The sequence below is a fragment of the Salvelinus alpinus genome, chromosome 5, assembly GCF_045679555.1.
Source record: "Salvelinus alpinus chromosome 5, SLU_Salpinus.1, whole genome shotgun sequence".
Taxonomy (NCBI): domain Eukaryota; kingdom Metazoa; phylum Chordata; class Actinopteri; order Salmoniformes; family Salmonidae; genus Salvelinus; species Salvelinus alpinus.
The window spans coordinates 71,739,576-71,759,210 of NC_092090.1; the positions used below are offsets into that span (position 1 = coordinate 71,739,576).

The 19,635-nt window shown below is 42.5% G+C and overlaps 1 protein-coding gene across 3 annotated transcripts; it reads left to right on the forward strand.

Annotated features, from left to right (window-relative positions):
- Positions 1–5,896: 5,896 nt before the first annotated feature.
- Positions 5,897–19,477, forward strand: LOC139576698 (chemerin-like receptor 1). 3 transcript variants are annotated; one of them, XM_071403041.1, is made up of 3 exons: positions 5,897–6,008; positions 11,490–11,850; positions 18,184–19,477. In XM_071403041.1, exons 2-3 carry the CDS (start codon positions 11,710–11,712, stop codon positions 19,174–19,176), a joined length of 1,134 nt encoding a protein of 377 aa, XP_071259142.1. In that variant the 5' UTR covers positions 5,897–6,008; positions 11,490–11,709; the 3' UTR covers positions 19,177–19,477. The 3 variants fall into 3 exon arrangements, with proteins under 3 accessions (XP_071259142.1, XP_071259144.1, XP_071259143.1); XM_071403042.1 differs by lacking the exon at positions 5,897–6,008 and adding an exon at positions 10,857–11,060; XM_071403043.1 differs by lacking the exon at positions 11,490–11,850.
- The last annotated feature ends 158 nt before the right edge of the window (positions 19,478–19,635 follow it).

A 19,635-nucleotide genomic window follows, 5' to 3' on the forward strand; every position in this document is an offset into this window, starting at 1 on the left:
TCCGCCCTGGCATGCTGTCAATTAACTTCTGGACCACATCCTGACTGATGGCAGCCCATTCTTGCATAATCAATGCTTGGAGTTTGTCAGAATTTGTGTGGTTTTGTTTGTCCACCCGCCTCTTGAGGATTGACCACAAGTTCTCAATGGGATTAAGGTCTGGGGAGTTTCCTGGTCAAGGACACAAAATATCTATGTTTTGTTCCCCGAGCCACTTAGTTATCACTTTTGCCTTATGGCAAGGTGCTCTATCATGGTGGAAAAGGCATTGTTCGTCACCAAACTGTTCCTGGATGGTTGGGAGAAGTTGCTCTCGGAGGATGTGTTGGTACCATTCTTTATTCATGGCTGTGTTCTTAGGCAAAATTGTGAGTGAGCCCACACATGAACCCCACACATGAATGGACTCAGGATGCTTTACTGTTGGCATGACACAGGACTGATGGTAGCGTTCACCTTGTCTTCTCCGGACAAGCTTTTTTCCGGATGCCCCAAACAATCGGAAAGGGGTTTCATCAGAGAAAATGACTTTACCCCAGTCCTCAGCAGTCCAATCCCTGTACCTTTTGCAGAATATCAGTCTGTCCCTGATGTTTTTCCTGGGGAAAAGTGGCTTCTCAGCTGCCCTTCTTGACACCAGGCCATCCTCCAAAAGTCTTCGCCTCACTGTGCGTGCAGATGCACTCACACCTGCCTGCTGCCATTCCTGAGCAAGCTCTGTACTGGTGGTGCCTCGATCGCGCAGCTGAATCAACTTTAGGAGACGGTCCTGGTGCTTGCTGGACTTTCTTGGGCGCCCTGAAACCTTATTCACAACAATTGAACCGCTCTGCTTGAAGTTCTTGATGATCCGATAAATGGTTGATTTAGGTGCAATCTTACTGGCAGCAATATCCTTGCCTGTGAAGCCCTTTTTGTGAAAAGCAATAATGACGGCATGTGTTTCCTTGCAGGTAACCATGTTTGACAGAGGAAGAACAATGATTCCAAGCACCACCCTCCTTTTGAAGCTTCCAGTCTGTTATTCGAACTCAATCAGCATGACAGAGTGATCTCCAGCCTTCTCCAGTCCTCGTCAACACTCACACCTGTGTTAATGAGAGAATCACTGATATGCTGTCAGCTGGTCCTTTTGTGGCAGGGCTGAAATGCAGTGTTCATTTGCATGGCAAAGATGGACTTTGCAATTCATTGCAATACATCTGATCACTCTTCATAACATTCTGGAGTATATGCAAATTGCCATCATACAAACTGAGGCAGCAGACTTTGTGAAAATTAATATTTGTGTCATTCTCAAAACCTTTGGCCACGACTGTACAGTTGAAGTCGGAAGTTTACATACACTTAGGTTGGAATCATTAAAACTCGTTTTTCACTCCACAAATTTCTTGTTAACAAACTATCGTTTTTTCAAGGCGGTTAGGACATCTACTTTGTGCATGACACAAGTAATTATTCCAACTGACAGATTATTTCACATATAATTCACTGTATCACAATTCCAGTGAGTAAGAAGTTTACATACACTAAGTTGACTGTGCCTTTAAACAGCTTGGAAAATTCCGTAAAATGATGTCATGGCTTTAGAAGCTTCTGATAGGCTAATTGACATCATTTGAGACAATTGGAGGTGTACCTGTGGATGTATTTCAAGACCTACCTTCAAACTCAGTGCCTCTTTGCTTAACATCATGGGAAAATCAAAATAAATCATCCAAGACCTCAGAAAAAAAAATGGTCGACCTCCACAAGTCTGGTTCATCCTTGGGAGCAATTTCCAAACGCCTGAAGGTACCACGTTCATCTGTACAAACAATAGTACTCAAGTATAAACACCATGGGACCACGCAGCCGTCATACCGCTCAGGAAGGAGATGCGTTCTGTCTCCTAGAGATGAACGTACTTTGGTGTGAAAAGTGCAAATCAATCCCAGAACAACAGCAAAGGAACTTGTGAAGATGCTGGAGGAAACAGATACAAAAGTATCTATATCCACAGTAAAACGAATACTGCATCGACATAACCTGAAAGGCCGCTCAGCAAGGAAGAAGCCACTGCTCCAAAACCGCCATACAAAAGCCAGACTACGGTTTGCAACTGCACATGGGGACAAAGATCGTACTTTTTGGAGACATGTCCTCTGTCTGATGAAACAAAAATAGAACCGTTTGGCCATAATGACCATCGTTATGTTTGGAGGAAAAAGGAGGAGGCTTGCAAGCCGAAGAACACCATCTCAACCGTGAAGCACGGGGGTGGCTGCATCATGTTGTGGGGGTGCTTTGCTGCAAGAGGGACTGGTGCACTTCACAAAATAGATGGCGTCTTGAGGAAGGAAAATTATGTGGATATATTGAAGCAACATCTCAAGACATCAGTCAGGAAGTTAAAGCTTGGTCGCAAATGGGTCTTCCAAATGGACAATGACCCCAAGCATACTTCCAAAGTTGTGGCAAAATGGCTTAAGGACAACAAAGTCAAGGTATTGGAGTGGCCATCAGAAAGCCCTGACCTCACCCCTATAGAAAATATGTGGGCAGAACTGAAAAGCGTGTGCGAGCAAGGAGGCCTACAAACCTGACTCAGTTACACCAGCTCTGTCAGGAGGAATGGGCCAAAATTCACCCAACTTATTGTGGGAAGCTTGTGGAAGGCTACCCGAAACGTTTGACCCAAGTTAAACAATTTAAAGGCAATGCTACCAAATACTATTTGAGTGTATGTATACTTCTGACCCACTGGGAATGTGATGAAAGAAATAAAAGCTGGAATAAATCATTCTCTCTACTATTATTCTGACATTTCACATTCTTAAAATAAAGTGGTGATCCTAACTGACCTAAAACAGGGAATATTTACTAGGATTGAATGTCAGGAATTGTGAATTTAAATGTATTTGGCTAAGGTGTATGTAAACTTCCAACTTCAACTGTTTTAATATATACTGAAAAATATAAACACACATGCAACAATTGTAATGAGTTACAATTCATATAAGGAAATCAGTCAATTGAAATAAATGTATTAGGCCCTAATCTATGGATTTCAGATGACTTGGAATACAGATATGCATCCGGTCACAGATGCCTTAAAAAAAAGGTAACGCCATGAATCAGAAAGACAGTCAGTATCTGGTGTGACCACCAATTGCCTCATGCAGCGCGACACATCTCATCTCATTGAGTTGATCAGGCTGTGGATTGTGGCCTGTGGAATGTTGTCCCACTTCTCTTCAATGGCTGTTCGAAGTTGCTGGATATTGGCGCGAACTGGAACACGCTGTTGTACACGTTGATCCAGAGCTCAGTGGGTGACATGTCTGGTGAGTATGCAGGCCACAATTCAGCCTCCAGGAATTGTGTACAGGTCCTTGCGACATGGGGCCATGCATTATCATCCTGAAATATGAGGTTATGGTGGCGGATGAATGGTACGACAATGGGACTCAGGATTTCGTCACGGTATTTCTATGCATTTAAACTGCCATCGATAAAATGCAATTGTGTTCGTTGTCCGTAGCTTATGCCTGCCCACACCATAACCCCACTGCCATCGTTGGACACTCTGTTCACAGCGTTGACATCAGCAAACTGCTCGCCCACACAACGCCATACACATGGTCTGAGGATGTGAGGCCAGTTGGACGTGCTGACAAATTCTCCTCGACGATGTTGTAGACGGCTTATGGTAGAGAAATTAAAATTCTATTATCTGGCAACAGCTCTGGTGGACATTCCTGGCGTCAGCATGCCAATTGTACACTCCCTCAAAACTTGAGACATCTGTGGCATAGTGTTGTGACACAACTTCACATTTTAGAGTGGCCTTTTATTGTCCCCAGCACAAGATGCACCTGTGTAATGATTATGCTTTTTAATCAGCTTCTTGATATGCCACACCTGTCAGGTGGATGAATTATCTTGGCAATGGAGAAATGCTCACTACCAGGGATGTAAACAAATTTGTTCTGTATTTTATCATGTTTAATGTTTTGTGTGGACCCCAGGAAGAGTAGCTGCTGCTTTCGCAACAGCTGATGGGGGATGCTAATAAATTACCAATAAATACCAATAGTTCACTTACAGTGCATTTGGAAAGTATTCAGACTCCCTTGAATTTTTCCACATTTTGTTACGTTACAGCCTTATTCTAAAGTGGATTCAATTGTTTTCCCCTCCTCATCAATCTACACACAATACCCTATAATGACAAAGCAAAATCAGGTTTTTAGAAATGTTCAGACCCTTTACTCAGTACTTTGTTGAAGTACCTTTGGCAGCGATTATAGCCTCCAGTCTTCTTGGGTATGACACTACAAGCTTGCCACACCTGTATTTGGGGAGTTTCTCCAATTCTTCTCTGCAGATCCTCTCAAGCTCTGTCAGGTTGGATGGGGAGCGTTGCTGCACAGCTATTTTCTAGGCTCTATCAGAGATGTTCGATCAGATTCAAGTCCGGGCTCTGGTTGGGCCCATCAAGGACATTCAGAGACTCATCCCGAAGCCACTCCTGCATTGTCTTGGCTGTGTGCTTAGGGTCATTGTCATGTTGGAAGGTGAACCTTCACCCCAGTCTGAGGTCCTGAGCGGTCTGGAGCAGGTTTTCATCAAGGATCTCTCTGTACTTTGCTCCGTTCATCTTTCCCTCGATACTGACTAGTCTCCCAGTCCCTGCCACTGAAAAACATCCCCACAGCATGATGCTGCCACCACCATGCTTCACTGTAGGGAGGGTGCCATGTTTCCAACAGACGTGACGCTTGGCATTCAGGCCAAATAGTTCAATCTTGGCTTCATCAGACCAGATAATCTTGTTTCTCATGGTTTATGAGTCTTTAGGTGACTTTTGGCAAACTCCATGTGGTCTGTCTTGTGCCTTTTACTGAGGAGTGGCTTCCGTCTGGCCACTCTACTATAAAGGCCTGATTGATGGAATGCTGCAGAGATGGTTGTCCTTCTGGAAGGTTCTCCCATCTCCACAGAGGAACACCAGAGCTCTGTCAGAGTGACCATCAGGTTCTTGGTCACCTCCCTGACCAGGCCCTTCTCCCCCGATTGCTCCGTTTGACCTGGCGGCAAGCTCTAGGAAGAGTTTCCAAACTTTTTCCAAACTTCTTTCATTTAGGAATGATGGAGGCCACTGTGTTCTTGGGGACCTTCAATGTTGCAGAAATGTTTTGGCACCCTTCCCCAGATCTGTGCCTTGACACAATCCTGTCTCGGAGCTGTATGGATAATTCCTTCGACCTCATGGCTTTGGAAGGCCAAAAAGGAAGGCCAAAAAGATCATCAAGGACAACAACCACCCGAGCCACTGCCTGTTCACCCCGCTACCATCCAGATGGCGAGTTCAGTACAGGTGCATCAAAGCTGGGGCCGAGAGACTGAAAAACAGTGTCTATCTCAAGGCAATCAGACTGTTAAACAGCCACCACTAACACAGAGAAGCTGCTGCCTCCATACAGACTTGAAATCATTGGCCAGTTTAATAAATGGATCACTAGTCACTTTAATAATGCCACTTTAATAAGGTTTACATATCTTGCATTACTCATCTCATATGTATATACTGTATTTTATACCATCTATTGCATCTTGCCTATGCCGCTCTGTCATTGCTCATCCATATCTTTATATGTATATATTCTTATTCCATTCCTTTACTTAGATTTGTGTGTATTAGGTAGTTGTGGAATTGTTAGATGACATGTTAGATATTGCTGCACTGTCAGAACTAGAAGCACAAGCATTTCACTACACTCGCAATAACATCTGCTAACCATGTGTATGTGACCAATAAAATTTGATTTGATTTGATGAAAAGTCCCCATTCGTCATGCTACTGGGTTCTTAATAAACTCGTCTTCTTTCATTCCTGAAATGTCGACGAGTCTCTTCATGTTTGTTAATCATTTCTGAAGGAGCTCAATGATAACAACACATTGCTATGCTATTTGGAAGCTGCACTTTTTCTCAACGGAATATTCCAAATTCTTTTTCATAAGGTAAGGTTAACTTCAGTGGGAATCTTTACACCAACAGCATGTGTTTGTCAATGTCCAGTAAAATGCAACCATTTTCTGGTGTATTCCTTTTAACTCTTATCTTTCTCTTAAGGTATTAGCCACATGTCTGTACTGTCAGCCGTTTGCTTCCAGACGTTAGGACCATTGCTATTGCCACTCTTATGCTACAAACAACTTGTTTCATGGAATGGCTTTTTAGTTAGTATAACATTTTCTTAAACTCATTGTTTGGTTCTATGTTATGAATTTAGTAGGTGAAGTTAAATTGATGTACAGTGCCTTCAGAAAGTATTCACACCCCTTGACTTTTCCCAAATGTTGTTGTGTTATAAGGTGGGATTCAAATGGATTTCATTGTACATTTGGGGGGGAAACGATCTACACAAAATACTCTGTAATGCCAAAGTGGGAGAAAAATTCAAACATTAGTAAAAAAAAATAGATACAACTAAAACACTAATATATATTGATTAGAGAAGTACTCAGCCCCTTGGTACTCAGTTAATTTCTTTGCCACATTTTTTGCAGTTTTTCTTTAGTGCCTTATTGCAAACAGGATGCATGTTTTGGAATAATGTTATTCTCTACAGACATCCTTCTTTTCACTCTGAGGATGGATCAATGGATTGTTGATCCATCTTCAGTTTTCTCCTATCACAGCCATTAAACTCTATAACTGTTTTAAAGTCACCATGGGCCTCATGGTAAAGGGATATTCATTGTCTATTTTTTATTTTATTTTTACCCATCTACCATTAGGTGACCTTTATTGCGAGTCACTGGAAAACCTGCCTGGTCTTTAATGGTTGAATATGTGTTTGAAATTCACTGCTCAACTGAGGGACCTTACAGATAATTATATGTGTGGGGTCCAGCACAGGAGATTGGTGGCACCTTAATTGGGGAGGACGGGCTCGTGATAATGGTTGGAGCGGAATAAGTGGAATGGTATCAAATACATCAAACACATGGTTTCCATGTGTTTGATGCCATTCCATTAGCCAGCCAGCCATTCCAGCCATTATTATGAACCGTCTTCCCCTCAGCAGCCTCCACTGGGGTATAGATACGAGGTAGTCATACATTAAAAAAAATGTTAAACACTATTATTGCACACAGGGTGAGTCCATGCAACTTATTACAGTATGTGACATGTTAAGCACATTTTTACTCCTGAACTTATTTAGGCTTGCCATAACAAAGTGGTTGAATACTTATTGACTCAAGATATTTCAGCTTTTCATTTGCAATTAATCTGTAAAAATGTCCATGAACATAATTCCACTTTGACATAATGGGGTATTGTGTGTAGGTGATACAAAATCTACATTTATTCAATTTTAAATTCAGGCTGTAACACAAAAAAACATGCTCATGAAATACAATAGATGGCCGTAATCACCCCCAGACACACCTGGCTAACTTGAGGGGTCATGTAATCATCTGTAAAAGTGGACTTTGGTTTAAACATGTAGCTAGCTAACTAAACAATTAACCATAATCCCAACCCATACTACTAGCAATACAAACAGACTGTCATAGCTAGCCACCATCCCTGAAATGCTGTAGTATGCATCTGCAGGTAGCTAAAGCTACCCAACTAGGTTCAATGTTAGCTAGCTAGCTAACATTAGGCTATAACTAGCAATGCAAATGGTTTTCTGAGATATGAATAATATTACTACACATATTATACACGTAAGGTTATCTAACGAGTCAGCAAGCTAATGTTCGCTAGCTAGCTAACAGTACACTTTAATTTGCAATGAAACAACTTTCTGACTAAATAAAAAATGTATAATATCTGAAAATGTACCTAGACTCTTACCTGTATACATGGATGAATACTTCACGGCAGACTGGAACTCCTTTAACTCCCTTTTGTTTGTACAACTTGTTTGGCCCGCGTTGTGTCAAGTAATTCTTCACACTGATCTTTGTCTATAGCATGGTGGATTTAGCAGGGCAGCAATGTTATTGAGAGTAGTAGCAACACTTTTGCAGTTCTCCATGGCAAACGTTATATCTTTCTAAAAAGCTGTGGTAGCAAGGATTATCTACACATACTGAGCAGCTCATGTTATAGACAGAAGCATGCTACATGGCAGACCAATCCGAACTAATCTCTCGGCGTGCCCATCCATTATCTCAGCCAATCATGGCTAGCAGGAAGGTTCCTGTCTTTTTCCGTGGCTAAACCATTTAGGCTCGTGTAACAGTACTCTTCTTGCGTTGTGTATAATTAATCATCGACACGAACTCCAACTTGTAGCACCAGTCATGGAGCTTTAGTCTGATAGAAACAGCACAAAATTGCACATCATGCAATGCACGGCTCACCATCCAACTCTGCACTCACGCACGCTGGTTTGGTGCTTGTTCACTGGGGATGTAGTTACCAAAATAATACAATTACAATATACAATATAATATCTTTAACAATGTACCTGATAGGAACAGCACAAAATTGCACGTCATGCAATGCACGGCTCACCATCCAACTCTGCACTCACACACTGTACAAAATATACGAACCCCCCCACCAGACACAGTAAGTTGCTAGCTAGTATTAGCTGGAATTCTCTACAACAAAATGCGCAACAAATATTCACCAAAAAACGCTGCATCTTATGTGTGATGTTTGAATAACATTTACAAACAAATTGATATAAATTGTACATTTAAATCATCACTTGGGAGTATAAAAATCACTTTTGACGTACAGTGCTTTGCAACCAACAACTTACCGCTGGTTTGGTGCTTGTTCACTGGGACGATTCTAACCGAAACATCCTCCCTCGTAAGCAAGCTACGCAAACCAGCCAATAAGATGCCATGTTGAGTAGGTGAAGGCAAGACAAAACTAAAACCAAAAACTCATTGGCTTAACTTCTAATTGGTCCCAATCCCGGATCCGGGAGCACCCCCCACAGTAAAAAAGCTGACTAGCATAGCCTAGCATAGCGTCACAAGTAAATACTAGCATCTAAATATCATTAAATCACAAGTCCAAGACACCAGATGAAAGATACACATCTTGTGAATCCAGCCATCATTTCTGATTTTTTTAAATGTTTTACAGGGAAGACACAATATGTAAATCTATTAGCTAACCACAATAGCAAAAGACACAACTTTTTTTTCCCACCATTTTTTTCCTGCATAGGTAGCTATCACAATTTCGACCAAATAAAGATATATATAGCCACTAACCAAGAAACAACTTCATCAGATGACAGTCTGATAACATATTTATTGTATAGCATATGTTTTTTTAGAAAAATGTGCATATTTCAGGTATAAATCACAGTTCTACATTGCAGCTGCAATCTGAAATAGTGCCGAAGCAGCCAGAATAATTACAGAGACCAACGTCAAATACCGAAATACTCATCATAAAACATTTCTGGAAAATACACAGCGTACAGCAAATGAAAGACCAACATCTTGTGAATCCAGCCAATATTTCAGATTTTTTAAGTGTTTTACAGCGAAAACACAATTTAGCATTATATTAGCTTACCACAGTAGCCGGAAACACAAGCCGTTTACCAGTAGCAAAAGTTAGCGATCGTAACAATCCAGCAAAAATATATAATTTTTGACTAACCTTGATATACTTCATCAGATGACAGTCCTGTAACATCATATTACACAATGCATATAGGTTTTGTTCGAAAATGTGCATATTTAGCAGCACAAATCGTGGTTATACAATGTGATTAGTAGCAACATTTCAGGCAATCTGGCCGGCGCCATCTTGGAGAGGCACCTAATCTAATCGATAACTAATCGTAAACTTGACTAAAAAATACAGGTTGGACAGCAAATGAAAGACACATTAGTTCTTAATGCAACCGCTGTGTTAGATTTTTAAAATTAACGTTACTCGACATTCAGCGTGCGTTACAGCGAGACCATGCCTAAATCAATGGCGGACTAATAATTTTACATCTTTCCACAGATATACGAATTAACATCATAAATAGCTCTTACTTTTGGATGATCTTCCATCAGAATCTTGGGCAAGTGGTCCTTTGTCCAGAACAATCGTCTTTTGGTTGAAAGATGTCCTCTACTCCTGTAGAAATTAGCTGCTAACGCCGATGTACCGGAGAGGTGCCCAACTCGTGATAACGCCTGACAAAGAAACTCCAGAAAATCGCAATAAACTACTATAAACTGCTATAAGTCGGTTTAAATTAACTACCTTATGAAGTTTTTAAGACAAAAAACAAATGAAATCAGAGCCGGAGATATAAAACTGCTAAACCGAAAGCTTTTGAAGAAGCCATGCCGGTCTCCCTCATGCGTCAGGCGCCTCGTCGAAAAGGTCGGTACTTCCGTTCCAAGAGGTTTTATACTCCCCCAGATGGTGCTATCCGCTCCATTCAAAGTCTCACCGCTTACTGACATCTAGGGGAAGGCGTATGCAGTGCATGTAGCCCCATAGCTTATAAGGGAATTTATAAACCGACCCTGGAACAGAGACCTCAATTTCAGAAATCTCACTTCTTGACAGGAAGTGTGCTGTAGAATGAGTTCTGTTTCACTCAGAGAAATAATTCAAACGGTTTTAGAAACTAGAGAGTGTTTTCTATCCAATAGTAATAATAATATGCATATTGTACGAGCAAGAATTGAGTACGAGGCAGTTTAATCTGGGAACAAAAAATCTTCAAAGTGTAAACAGCACCCCCTATTGAGAACAATAAAGTGGCAAGGGGAATCACCAATATAACCCTGTTACACTCATCATTTAACAATAGTATTTGTATTTACAGATGGCATACACATTTGTTATTAAGGCATGTGCTGCCATCCTGTTAGAAGGTAACAGATTATTTTATTACAATGGTTAAAATGGATTTTCATTGTGTTCCATGGTGTTATTTGCCCCCTAGTGGAGCTTTCTGGTACTGGTAGAGAATTCGTTCTGCACGCATAGAAGCAGCTAAAAACAACGCTACGGTGCAGGTCTTTCAGTGTAGTTATTTCTTGTCACGCTTCAGCCTTGGAAAATATTTGTTTGTAAGTTCGATTCAAGCATTTAGCTAATGATGATAATTTTGTTATTGATAGAGTTGCTTACATATCAATGTTGGTTGGTTGCATTTACTCACACAAATTGCAATGCCTTTCATGTATGCCGTTAGCTGTATTACTTTGCTCGTGCGTCATGCAAACGAATTGTAAAATATACAATACTGTAGTTTTGTTACTGTTTCTAGTGTAATATGCTTTGTTATTCTACATAGATGGTTGTACATTATTAGAGTAATGAAAGGAGTTAGTCAATTACCATATGAGTAACAATTAGCTATATGGTTTGGCATCATGCCAGATGCATGGTACCTTAGCACGTGCTTTGTATTCATGCAACTTCAAATGTATAATGTACAGCTACAGTATGTCGGTATGAATTGAATACTAAAGTATATTCTTTTCTGTATTTTGCAGTTTTACAACATAAACGTTTTCAATATATTCATTCAAGAAAAGTCACGCCTTGGGAGTTTTATTGAAGACTTAGTTGTTAGCTATCTGTCTAGTTTTGCATGGGAACGCAACTCAAGGGCAGAATAGTAAAAAAAACATCATCACGGCGGGCTCAAGCTCAAGAATAACCACACACGGTGGTTTGTTTCTACATTCATCAGCCAACAAAGCCTCTGTTCCTATGGAAGACCAGCAGTCTACGGTACAACAACCAGAGCCAAGAGTTCGACAGAGAGAGATGGAGGAGCCTCTTCAGCACATTGGGACCAAGTCTCAATCTACAAGATCAAGGTCATCAAAACAGTCATGCAGATCTTCAACGGTGAGTTCTGCAGCCATCAAAGCACGCGCCAAGGCAGACGCAGCGCGTGCACAAGTCTCCTATGCTGAGAAGGAAGCTTCTGTGATGAAGCAAAAAGCTGACCTCGAGGCACGTTTATACAGTGGGGAGAACAATTCAATTCAATTCAATTTTATTTTATATAGCCCTTCGTACATCAGCTAATATCTCGAAGTGCTGTACAGACACCCAGCCTAAAACCCCAAACAGCTAGTAATGCAGGTGTAGAAGCACGTATTTGATACACTGCCGATTTTGCAGGTTTTCCTACTTACAAAGCATGTAGAGGTCTGTAATTTTTATCATAGGTACACTTCAACTGTGAGAGACGGAATCTAAAACAAAAATCCAGAAAATCACATTGTATGATTTTTAAGTAATTAATTTGCATTTTATTGCATGACATAAGTATTTGATCACCTACCAACCAGTAAGAATTCCGGCTCTCACAGACCTGTTAGTTTTTCTTTAAGAAGCCCTCCTGTTCTCCACTCATTACCTGTATTAACTGCACCTGTTTGAACTCGTTACCTGTATAAAAGACACCTGTCCACACACTCAATCAAACAGACTCCAACCTCTCCACAATGGCCAAGACCAGAGAGCTGTATAAGGACATCAGGGATAAAATTGTAGACATGCAACAGGCTGGGATGGGCTACAGGACAATAGGCAAGCAGCTTGGTGAGAAGGCAACAACTGTTGGCGCAATTATTAGAAAATGGAAGAAGTTCAAGATGACGGTCAATCACCCTCGGTCTGGGGCTCCATGCAAGATCTCACCTCGTGGGGCATCAATGATCATGAGGAAGGTGAGTTATCAGCCCAGAACTACACGGCAGGACCTGGTCAATGACCTGGAGAGAGCTGGGACCACAGTCTCAAAGAAAACCATTAGTAACACACTACACCGTCATGGATTAAAATCCTGCAGCGCACGCAAGGTCCACCTGCTCAAGCCAGCGCATGTCCAGGCCCGTCTGAAGTTTGCCAATGACCATCTGGATGATCCAGAGGAGGAATGGGAGAAGGTCATGTGGTCTGATGAGACAAAAATAGAGCTTTTTGGTCTAAACTCCACTCGCCGTGTTTGGAGGAAGAAGAAGGATGAGTACAACCCCAAGAACACCATCCCAACCGTGAAGCATGGAGGTGGAAACATCATTCTTTGGGGATGCTTTTCTGCAAAGGGTACAGGATGACTGCACCGTATTGAGGGGAGGATGGATGGGGCCATGTATCGCGAGATCTTGGCCAACAACCTCCTTCCCTCAGTAAGAGCATTGAAGATGGGTCGTGGCTGGGTCTTCCAGCATGACAACGACCCGAAACACACAGCCAGGGCAACTAAGGAGTGGCGCCGTAAGAAGCATCTCAAGGTCCTGGAGTGGCCTAGCCAGTCTCCAGACCTGAACCCAATAGAAAATCTTTGGAGGGAGCTGAAAGTCCGTATTGCCCAGCGACAGCCCCGAAACCTGAAGGATCTGGAGAAGATCTGTATGGAGGAGTGGGCCAAAATCCCTGCTGCAGTGTGTGCAAACCTGGTCAAGAACTACAGGAAACGTATGATCTCTGTAATTGCAAACAAAGGTTTCTGTACCAAATATTAAGATCTGCTTTTCTGATGTATCAAATACTTATGTCATGCAATAAAATGCAAATGAATTACTTAAAAATCATACAATGTGATTTTCTGGATTTTTGTTTTAGATTCCGTCTCTCATAGTTGAAGTGTACCCATGATAGAAATTACAGACCTCTACATGCTTTGTAAGTAGGAAAACCTGCAAAATCGGCAGTGTATCAAATACTTGTTCTCCCCACTGTATGTTCTCCAATTTGAGAGAACAGCTGCTGCTGCATTGGCTGAAGCTGCAGCCTTTGAAGAAGCTGTAGAATCAGAACACAGAGAACTTCACAAAGAACTAGACATAGGGACACAGCCCTTAAGTCCAGTCCAGCGTACTTGTGAGTATGCGCAACAACATGCTAAGCCCTACTTTGCTGAACTTCCATTTGAAGTGGAGAAACAAGAGCTTAGTGTTACATGCCATAATCCAGAAAGTAGCAAACAACAGAGCATGAGCAGAGACTCTCCGTTCAAAAGAAATGAACAGCAGCATGGTGTAAATGGAAAACAAGCCCACTTCCAGTCACACACACAAAGCATCCCTGAGTCACAAGTGGCACCAGATCTCATCAAGTACCTCCTACGCCGTGAGATGGTGAGTTCGAGACTCCTGAAGTTTGATGATCGCCCTGAAAATTATTAGACATGGAAAGCATCCTTTCTCAATGCGACCAGAGACTTGAATTTATCAGCCAGGGAAGAGTTAGATCTACTTACCAAGTGGCTAGGGGCAGAGTTGTCTGAGCAAGCAAACAGAATTAGATCTGTCCATATTTTCAACGCAACAGCAGGGCTTAACATGGTCTGGCAACGACTAGAAGAGTGCTATGGTACACCCGAAGTGATCGAGAATGCACTGTTGAAGAAAATTGATGATTTTCCAAAACTGGCTAACAAAGACAATCACAAACTAAGAGAACTAGGTGACATTCTTCTCGAACTGGAGTGTGCTAAAGTAGAAGGGTATCTTCCAGGCCTCGCTTATCTGGACACATCTCGGGGGGTAAACCCTATAGTAGAGAAACTTCCATTCAGTTTACAAGAAAAATGGATTGTACAGGGATCCAAATACAAGGAGGACTGTCGGGTAGCATTCCCACCATTCTCGTTCTTCTCGAGATTCATCAGGAACCAGGCGAAAACTAGAAACGACCCCAGTTTCACCCTCTACACCTCAACTAACCAGGTGTCTATGAAAAGTGAGAAACCTGCCAGGTACAGCAGCAAGACACCTGTGACTGTATACAAAACCGATGTGTCATCTGAGCCCTCAGACCACCAAACCAAACCCAGTAAGACAAAGATTGAAAACCCTGACCATCATTGCCCGATACATAACAAACTTCATCCTCTTAAAAAGTGTAGTGGGTTTAGATACAAAACTCTAGATGAGCGCAAATCATATCTCAAAGAGAATGGAATTTGTTTCCGGTGTTGTGGGTCAACTCAGCACAGAGCTAAAGACTGTAAGGTGTCAATCAAGTGCTCTGAGTGCGACAGCGACAGACATCTTGCTGCTCTGCATCCAGGCCCAGCCCCTTCAAATACAGACACTGCTACAGCAGAGAAAGAGCATGGCGGGGAGCAAGGTGACAATGCTCTTCTATCTGTCACCTCAAAGTGTACAGAGATCTGTGGTGAGGCAGTTAATCCAAGATCATGTTCAAAAATATGCCTAGTTAAAGCTTATCCGGCTGGGAAAAGAGAGAAAGCTGTCAAAATGTATGTAGTGCTTGATGAACAGAGTAACAAATCTCTGGCCAAGACAGAGTTTTTCAATCTCTTCAACATCAATGACAACTCTGCTCCATACACCATGAAGACCTGTTCTGGGGTAACAGAGACTTCAGGCAGGAGAGCCGTCAACCAGTGCTAAGTGTCAAGGCGTGTCACTTAACGATGTTCTGCTCAGTGGTCCAGACTTAAACAACACACTCTTGGGTGTCCTAATGCTCTTCCGCAAGGATTGCATTGCACTAACAGCAGATGTGCAACAAATGTTTTACTGTTTTGGTGTACGTGAGGATCACAGAGATTACTTAAGGTTTCTCTGGTATGAAGACAACAATCCAGATAGAAACATAACTGAGTACAAGATGAAAGTCCATGTATTTGGGAACAGCCCTTCACCAGCCGTAGCCATCTACTGCATGAGACGAGCAGCGCTACAGGTTGAGAAGGAACACGGATCAGAACCCAAGCAATATGTAGTGAGGAACTTCTACGTCGATGATGGGCTGACATCAGTAGCTACTACAGAAGAAGCTATCGACATTCTAAGAAAAACACAAGCAATGTTGGCGGAGTCCAACATGAAACTACACAAGATTGCATCCAATAGCAAAACAGTTATGGAAGCCTTCCCTATGGAGGACCGTGCAAAAGACTTAAAAGATCTGGACCTAGGAGTGGATCCTCTCCCCTTTCAACGGAGTCTGGGACTTTCCTGGAACCTGGAAACAGACAGCTTCTCATTCCAGGTGTCCCACAATGAGAAGCCTTTTACGCGGAGAGGCATCCTGTCCACAGTGAATAGTCTTTATGACCCCCTTGGGTTCGTGGCTCCAATAACAATGCAAGGTAAAGCCTTAATCAGAGAACTCTCTTCTGATCAGAGTGAGTGGGATGCCCCTCTTCCCCCAGAAAAAGAAGATAAATGGAAAATGTGGAAGGAATCTTTGATGGAGTTGGAACATATGTATATTCAGCAGACCTACATCCCAGTCTCCTTGTCTACCACTCGAAGAAGAGAGCTGCACATCTTCTCGGGTGCCTCTACAGTAGCCATAGGAGCGGTAACCTACCTGAGAGTTATTGACTCGGAAGGTCAATGCCATGTTGGATTTGTCATGGGGAAATCAAAATTGGCCCCTCGTCCGGCCCACACTATCCCACGCCTAGAACTGTGTGCGGCTTTGCTAGCTGTTGAGATGTATGAACTGATCAGAGACATTTTAGCAGACGCTCTTATCCAGAGCGACTTACAGTAGAGTGCATACATTTTATTACATTTTACATACTGAGACAAGGATATCCCTACCGGCCAAACCCTCCCTAACCCGGACGACGCTATACCAATTGTGCGTCGCCCCACGGACCTCCCGGTTGCGGCCGGCTGCGACAGAGCCTGGGCGTGAACCCAGAGACTCTGGTGGCGCAGCTAGCACTGCGATGCAGTGCCCTAGACCACTGCGCCACCCGGGAGATAGACGAAATTGACGAAATTGACATTGATGTAAATGCGGCCAAGTTCTACACAGACAGTAAGATAGTTCTCGGTTACATCCACAATGTCACCAAAAGATTCTATGTGTATGTTGCCAATAGGGTAACTCGCATCAGGAAGTCTACCCATCCAGATCAGTGGTGTTATGTAAACACTGACAGCAATCCAGCAGACCATGCAACCAGGGCTATACTTGCTGCGCTCTTAAAGTACACCAGTTGCTTCTCAGGCCCACCTTTCCTGACCCAAACAAACTCAAGTGAGCCTGAGAACATACATTTTGACCTTGTAGAGCCTCACGCAGACGCAGAGATTCGACCAGACGTCACTGTCTTCACCTCTAAGGTTTCTGGAGCTCAACTCGGCTCTCATCGCTTTGAGAGGTTCTCAAGCTGGAAAGCTCTCAATCGAGCCACAGCACGACTCATTCATGTTGCCAGATCCTTCCATGAAGGTGCAGACAACACCAGCTGCAGAAGCTGGCATGACTGTAATAAACCATGTAGTACAAGTGAGTTGTCACAAGCCAAAACAGCAATCATTCACTGTGTGCAACATGAAGCCTTCAAAGAGGAATTCAAATGCCTTGAAAAAGGAAAAGAGTTCCCTAAACAAAGTACACTCAAAAAGCTGAACCCAGTGATTGATGAGGATGGGTTGCTGAGGGTGGGAGGCCGCTTATCCTCCGCCGACATGTCACAAGACGAAAAACATCCTCTCATCATCCCACGGACACATCATGTCGCCACCCTGCTGGTAAGACATTATCACGAGCAAGTGGCTCACCAGGGCCGTCATTTTTCAGATGGAGCTATTCCAGCAGCAGGCTTCTGGATTATTGGGAGCAAACGTCTGGTCTCTGGTATCATTCACAAGTGTGTCACCTGCCGCAAGGTTAGAGGAAGGTAAACGTTTTCAATATATTCATTCAAGAAAAGTCACGCCTTGGGAGTTTTATTGAAGACTTAGTTGTTAGCTATCTGTCTAGTTTTGCATGGGAACGCAACTCAAGGGCAGAATAAGGCACATGAAATTTCACATGTTCCAGAAGGCATTTCAGCCAAAAAACGTATTTTGAAAATATTCATGTTTTTACGTTCAAATGCCTCTCCTGTGAAGTAGGGACATCCAACATATGCCTAGCTCATACACCTAGCTTCCTGAAACGGGTCGTAAATGTGGAAAAAGTCAAGGGGTGTGAATACTTTTTGAAGGCACTGTATGTGTTGCCGCATTGAATACATCCAGTCTTAAGAAAAGGTTGTAGTGGTCAAGTACAACTTGAACAAGTTGTAGTATGGGCCTACCTACAGTGCAAGATGCATGTTTTTATTTTATTAAAAATGATTTACTGGATAACTGGAAGGACATAGCATGTCATGTTATTTTAGTTAGCATGCAGATACAGTCATTACAGACCGGACCTATTCTGACTGAATCATTGCATTCCTTTTCTTAGGGTAAAAAAACAACAGAAATCATGGTTGCCTCACTCAACACAACAGGCTATGATGACTACGATGATTCAGTGGCAATACCTTCCCAGTCCCCAGTCATCTATGAGATGTATCAGATGAAGGCTGGCTTTAGATACATGTATGTGTCAGTGTACTCAGCCAACATTCTGCTGGGTCTACTGCTCAACTCTGCTGTCATCTTCATGACTGTAAAATGCAGGTCCAAGAAGAAACTGAGTCAACACATGATAATCCTTGGCTTGGCTGTCACCCACCTCGTCTTCTGCCTCTTCGCCCCACTTTACCTGATCACTGCCTGGAACTACTTCTCCTGGACATTTGGGAAGGTTGTCTGCAAGCTGGGGTACTACGTGATGTTTATGAACATGTTTTCTGTCTCACTGATGATCACCTTCTGGAATGTGTGCTGGAGTGTCCCTGGATGCTTTGAACACCGCATGTCCACCAACATAGTCCTGCTGTCCTGGTTCATTGGGGCCATACTGAGTACCCCCTCTCTACTGTCCAGGGAGGTTCAGTACACTGCCGATGGACACGTCTGCCTTGACAACTATGGCTATACTGGAAGCTCCCAGATGTCTAAAGAGGGAAGGGAGAGATTGATGGCAGTGTTGATCTGTCGCTTCATTTTCGGCCTGCTGCTCCCTTTGGGTGTGAGATGTGTCAGCTGTTGCTGCATGAACAGCATGGGAAACAACCAACTAAGGTCACGGGTTATTCGACCTGTGACTATTGCCCATTTCCTATGCTGGACTCCTGTCATTAGTCTCTCTGTGCTGCAAGCCACAATGGGGACAGGCAGCAGGTTGTTCACATACGCATTGCCCCCGGCCACTGCCCTGTCAGTCTTAAACAGCTGCATCTCTCCTATCATCTGCATATGGCAGGAGAAGAAGGAACAGAGGCTGAGAGGACCCCCTCAGATGGAGGACAACAGAGACAAGGATGAGGAGATGACATCTCTGACACGCTAACCATAAGGAGGATAATATCCTTGAGCAGTAATGGGAAAACAACATACTGTAAACACAATTTGCAATTTATGAACAGCTTGAAATGTAGTTATAAATAGTGATATCACGCAAAATCTAAAATATATTTTTATGAATTGTAATAAATACTTTATAAAATTGTCTTGTTAACAACTCACTGTATGTATAATTAATTACACATTGTATATAAAGACCTCTTGAGGTCATACATTACTTCTTGTTTTTAACCTGTTTATTTTCAATTCAAATGCTTGTCGAATAAAGATTTGATGAAACACATAACCATTAACATTTCTGAAAATACCTCTTTTCAATTCAATTTGACAATTTTCCAGAGTAAAAATGTGACACCAACTGTGTGGCATAGTGTGACACCATACTTACAAGGGGCTACCAAGCCAAAATAGAGTACTGAAAGTAGTGGAGTGGAATGGACATGTT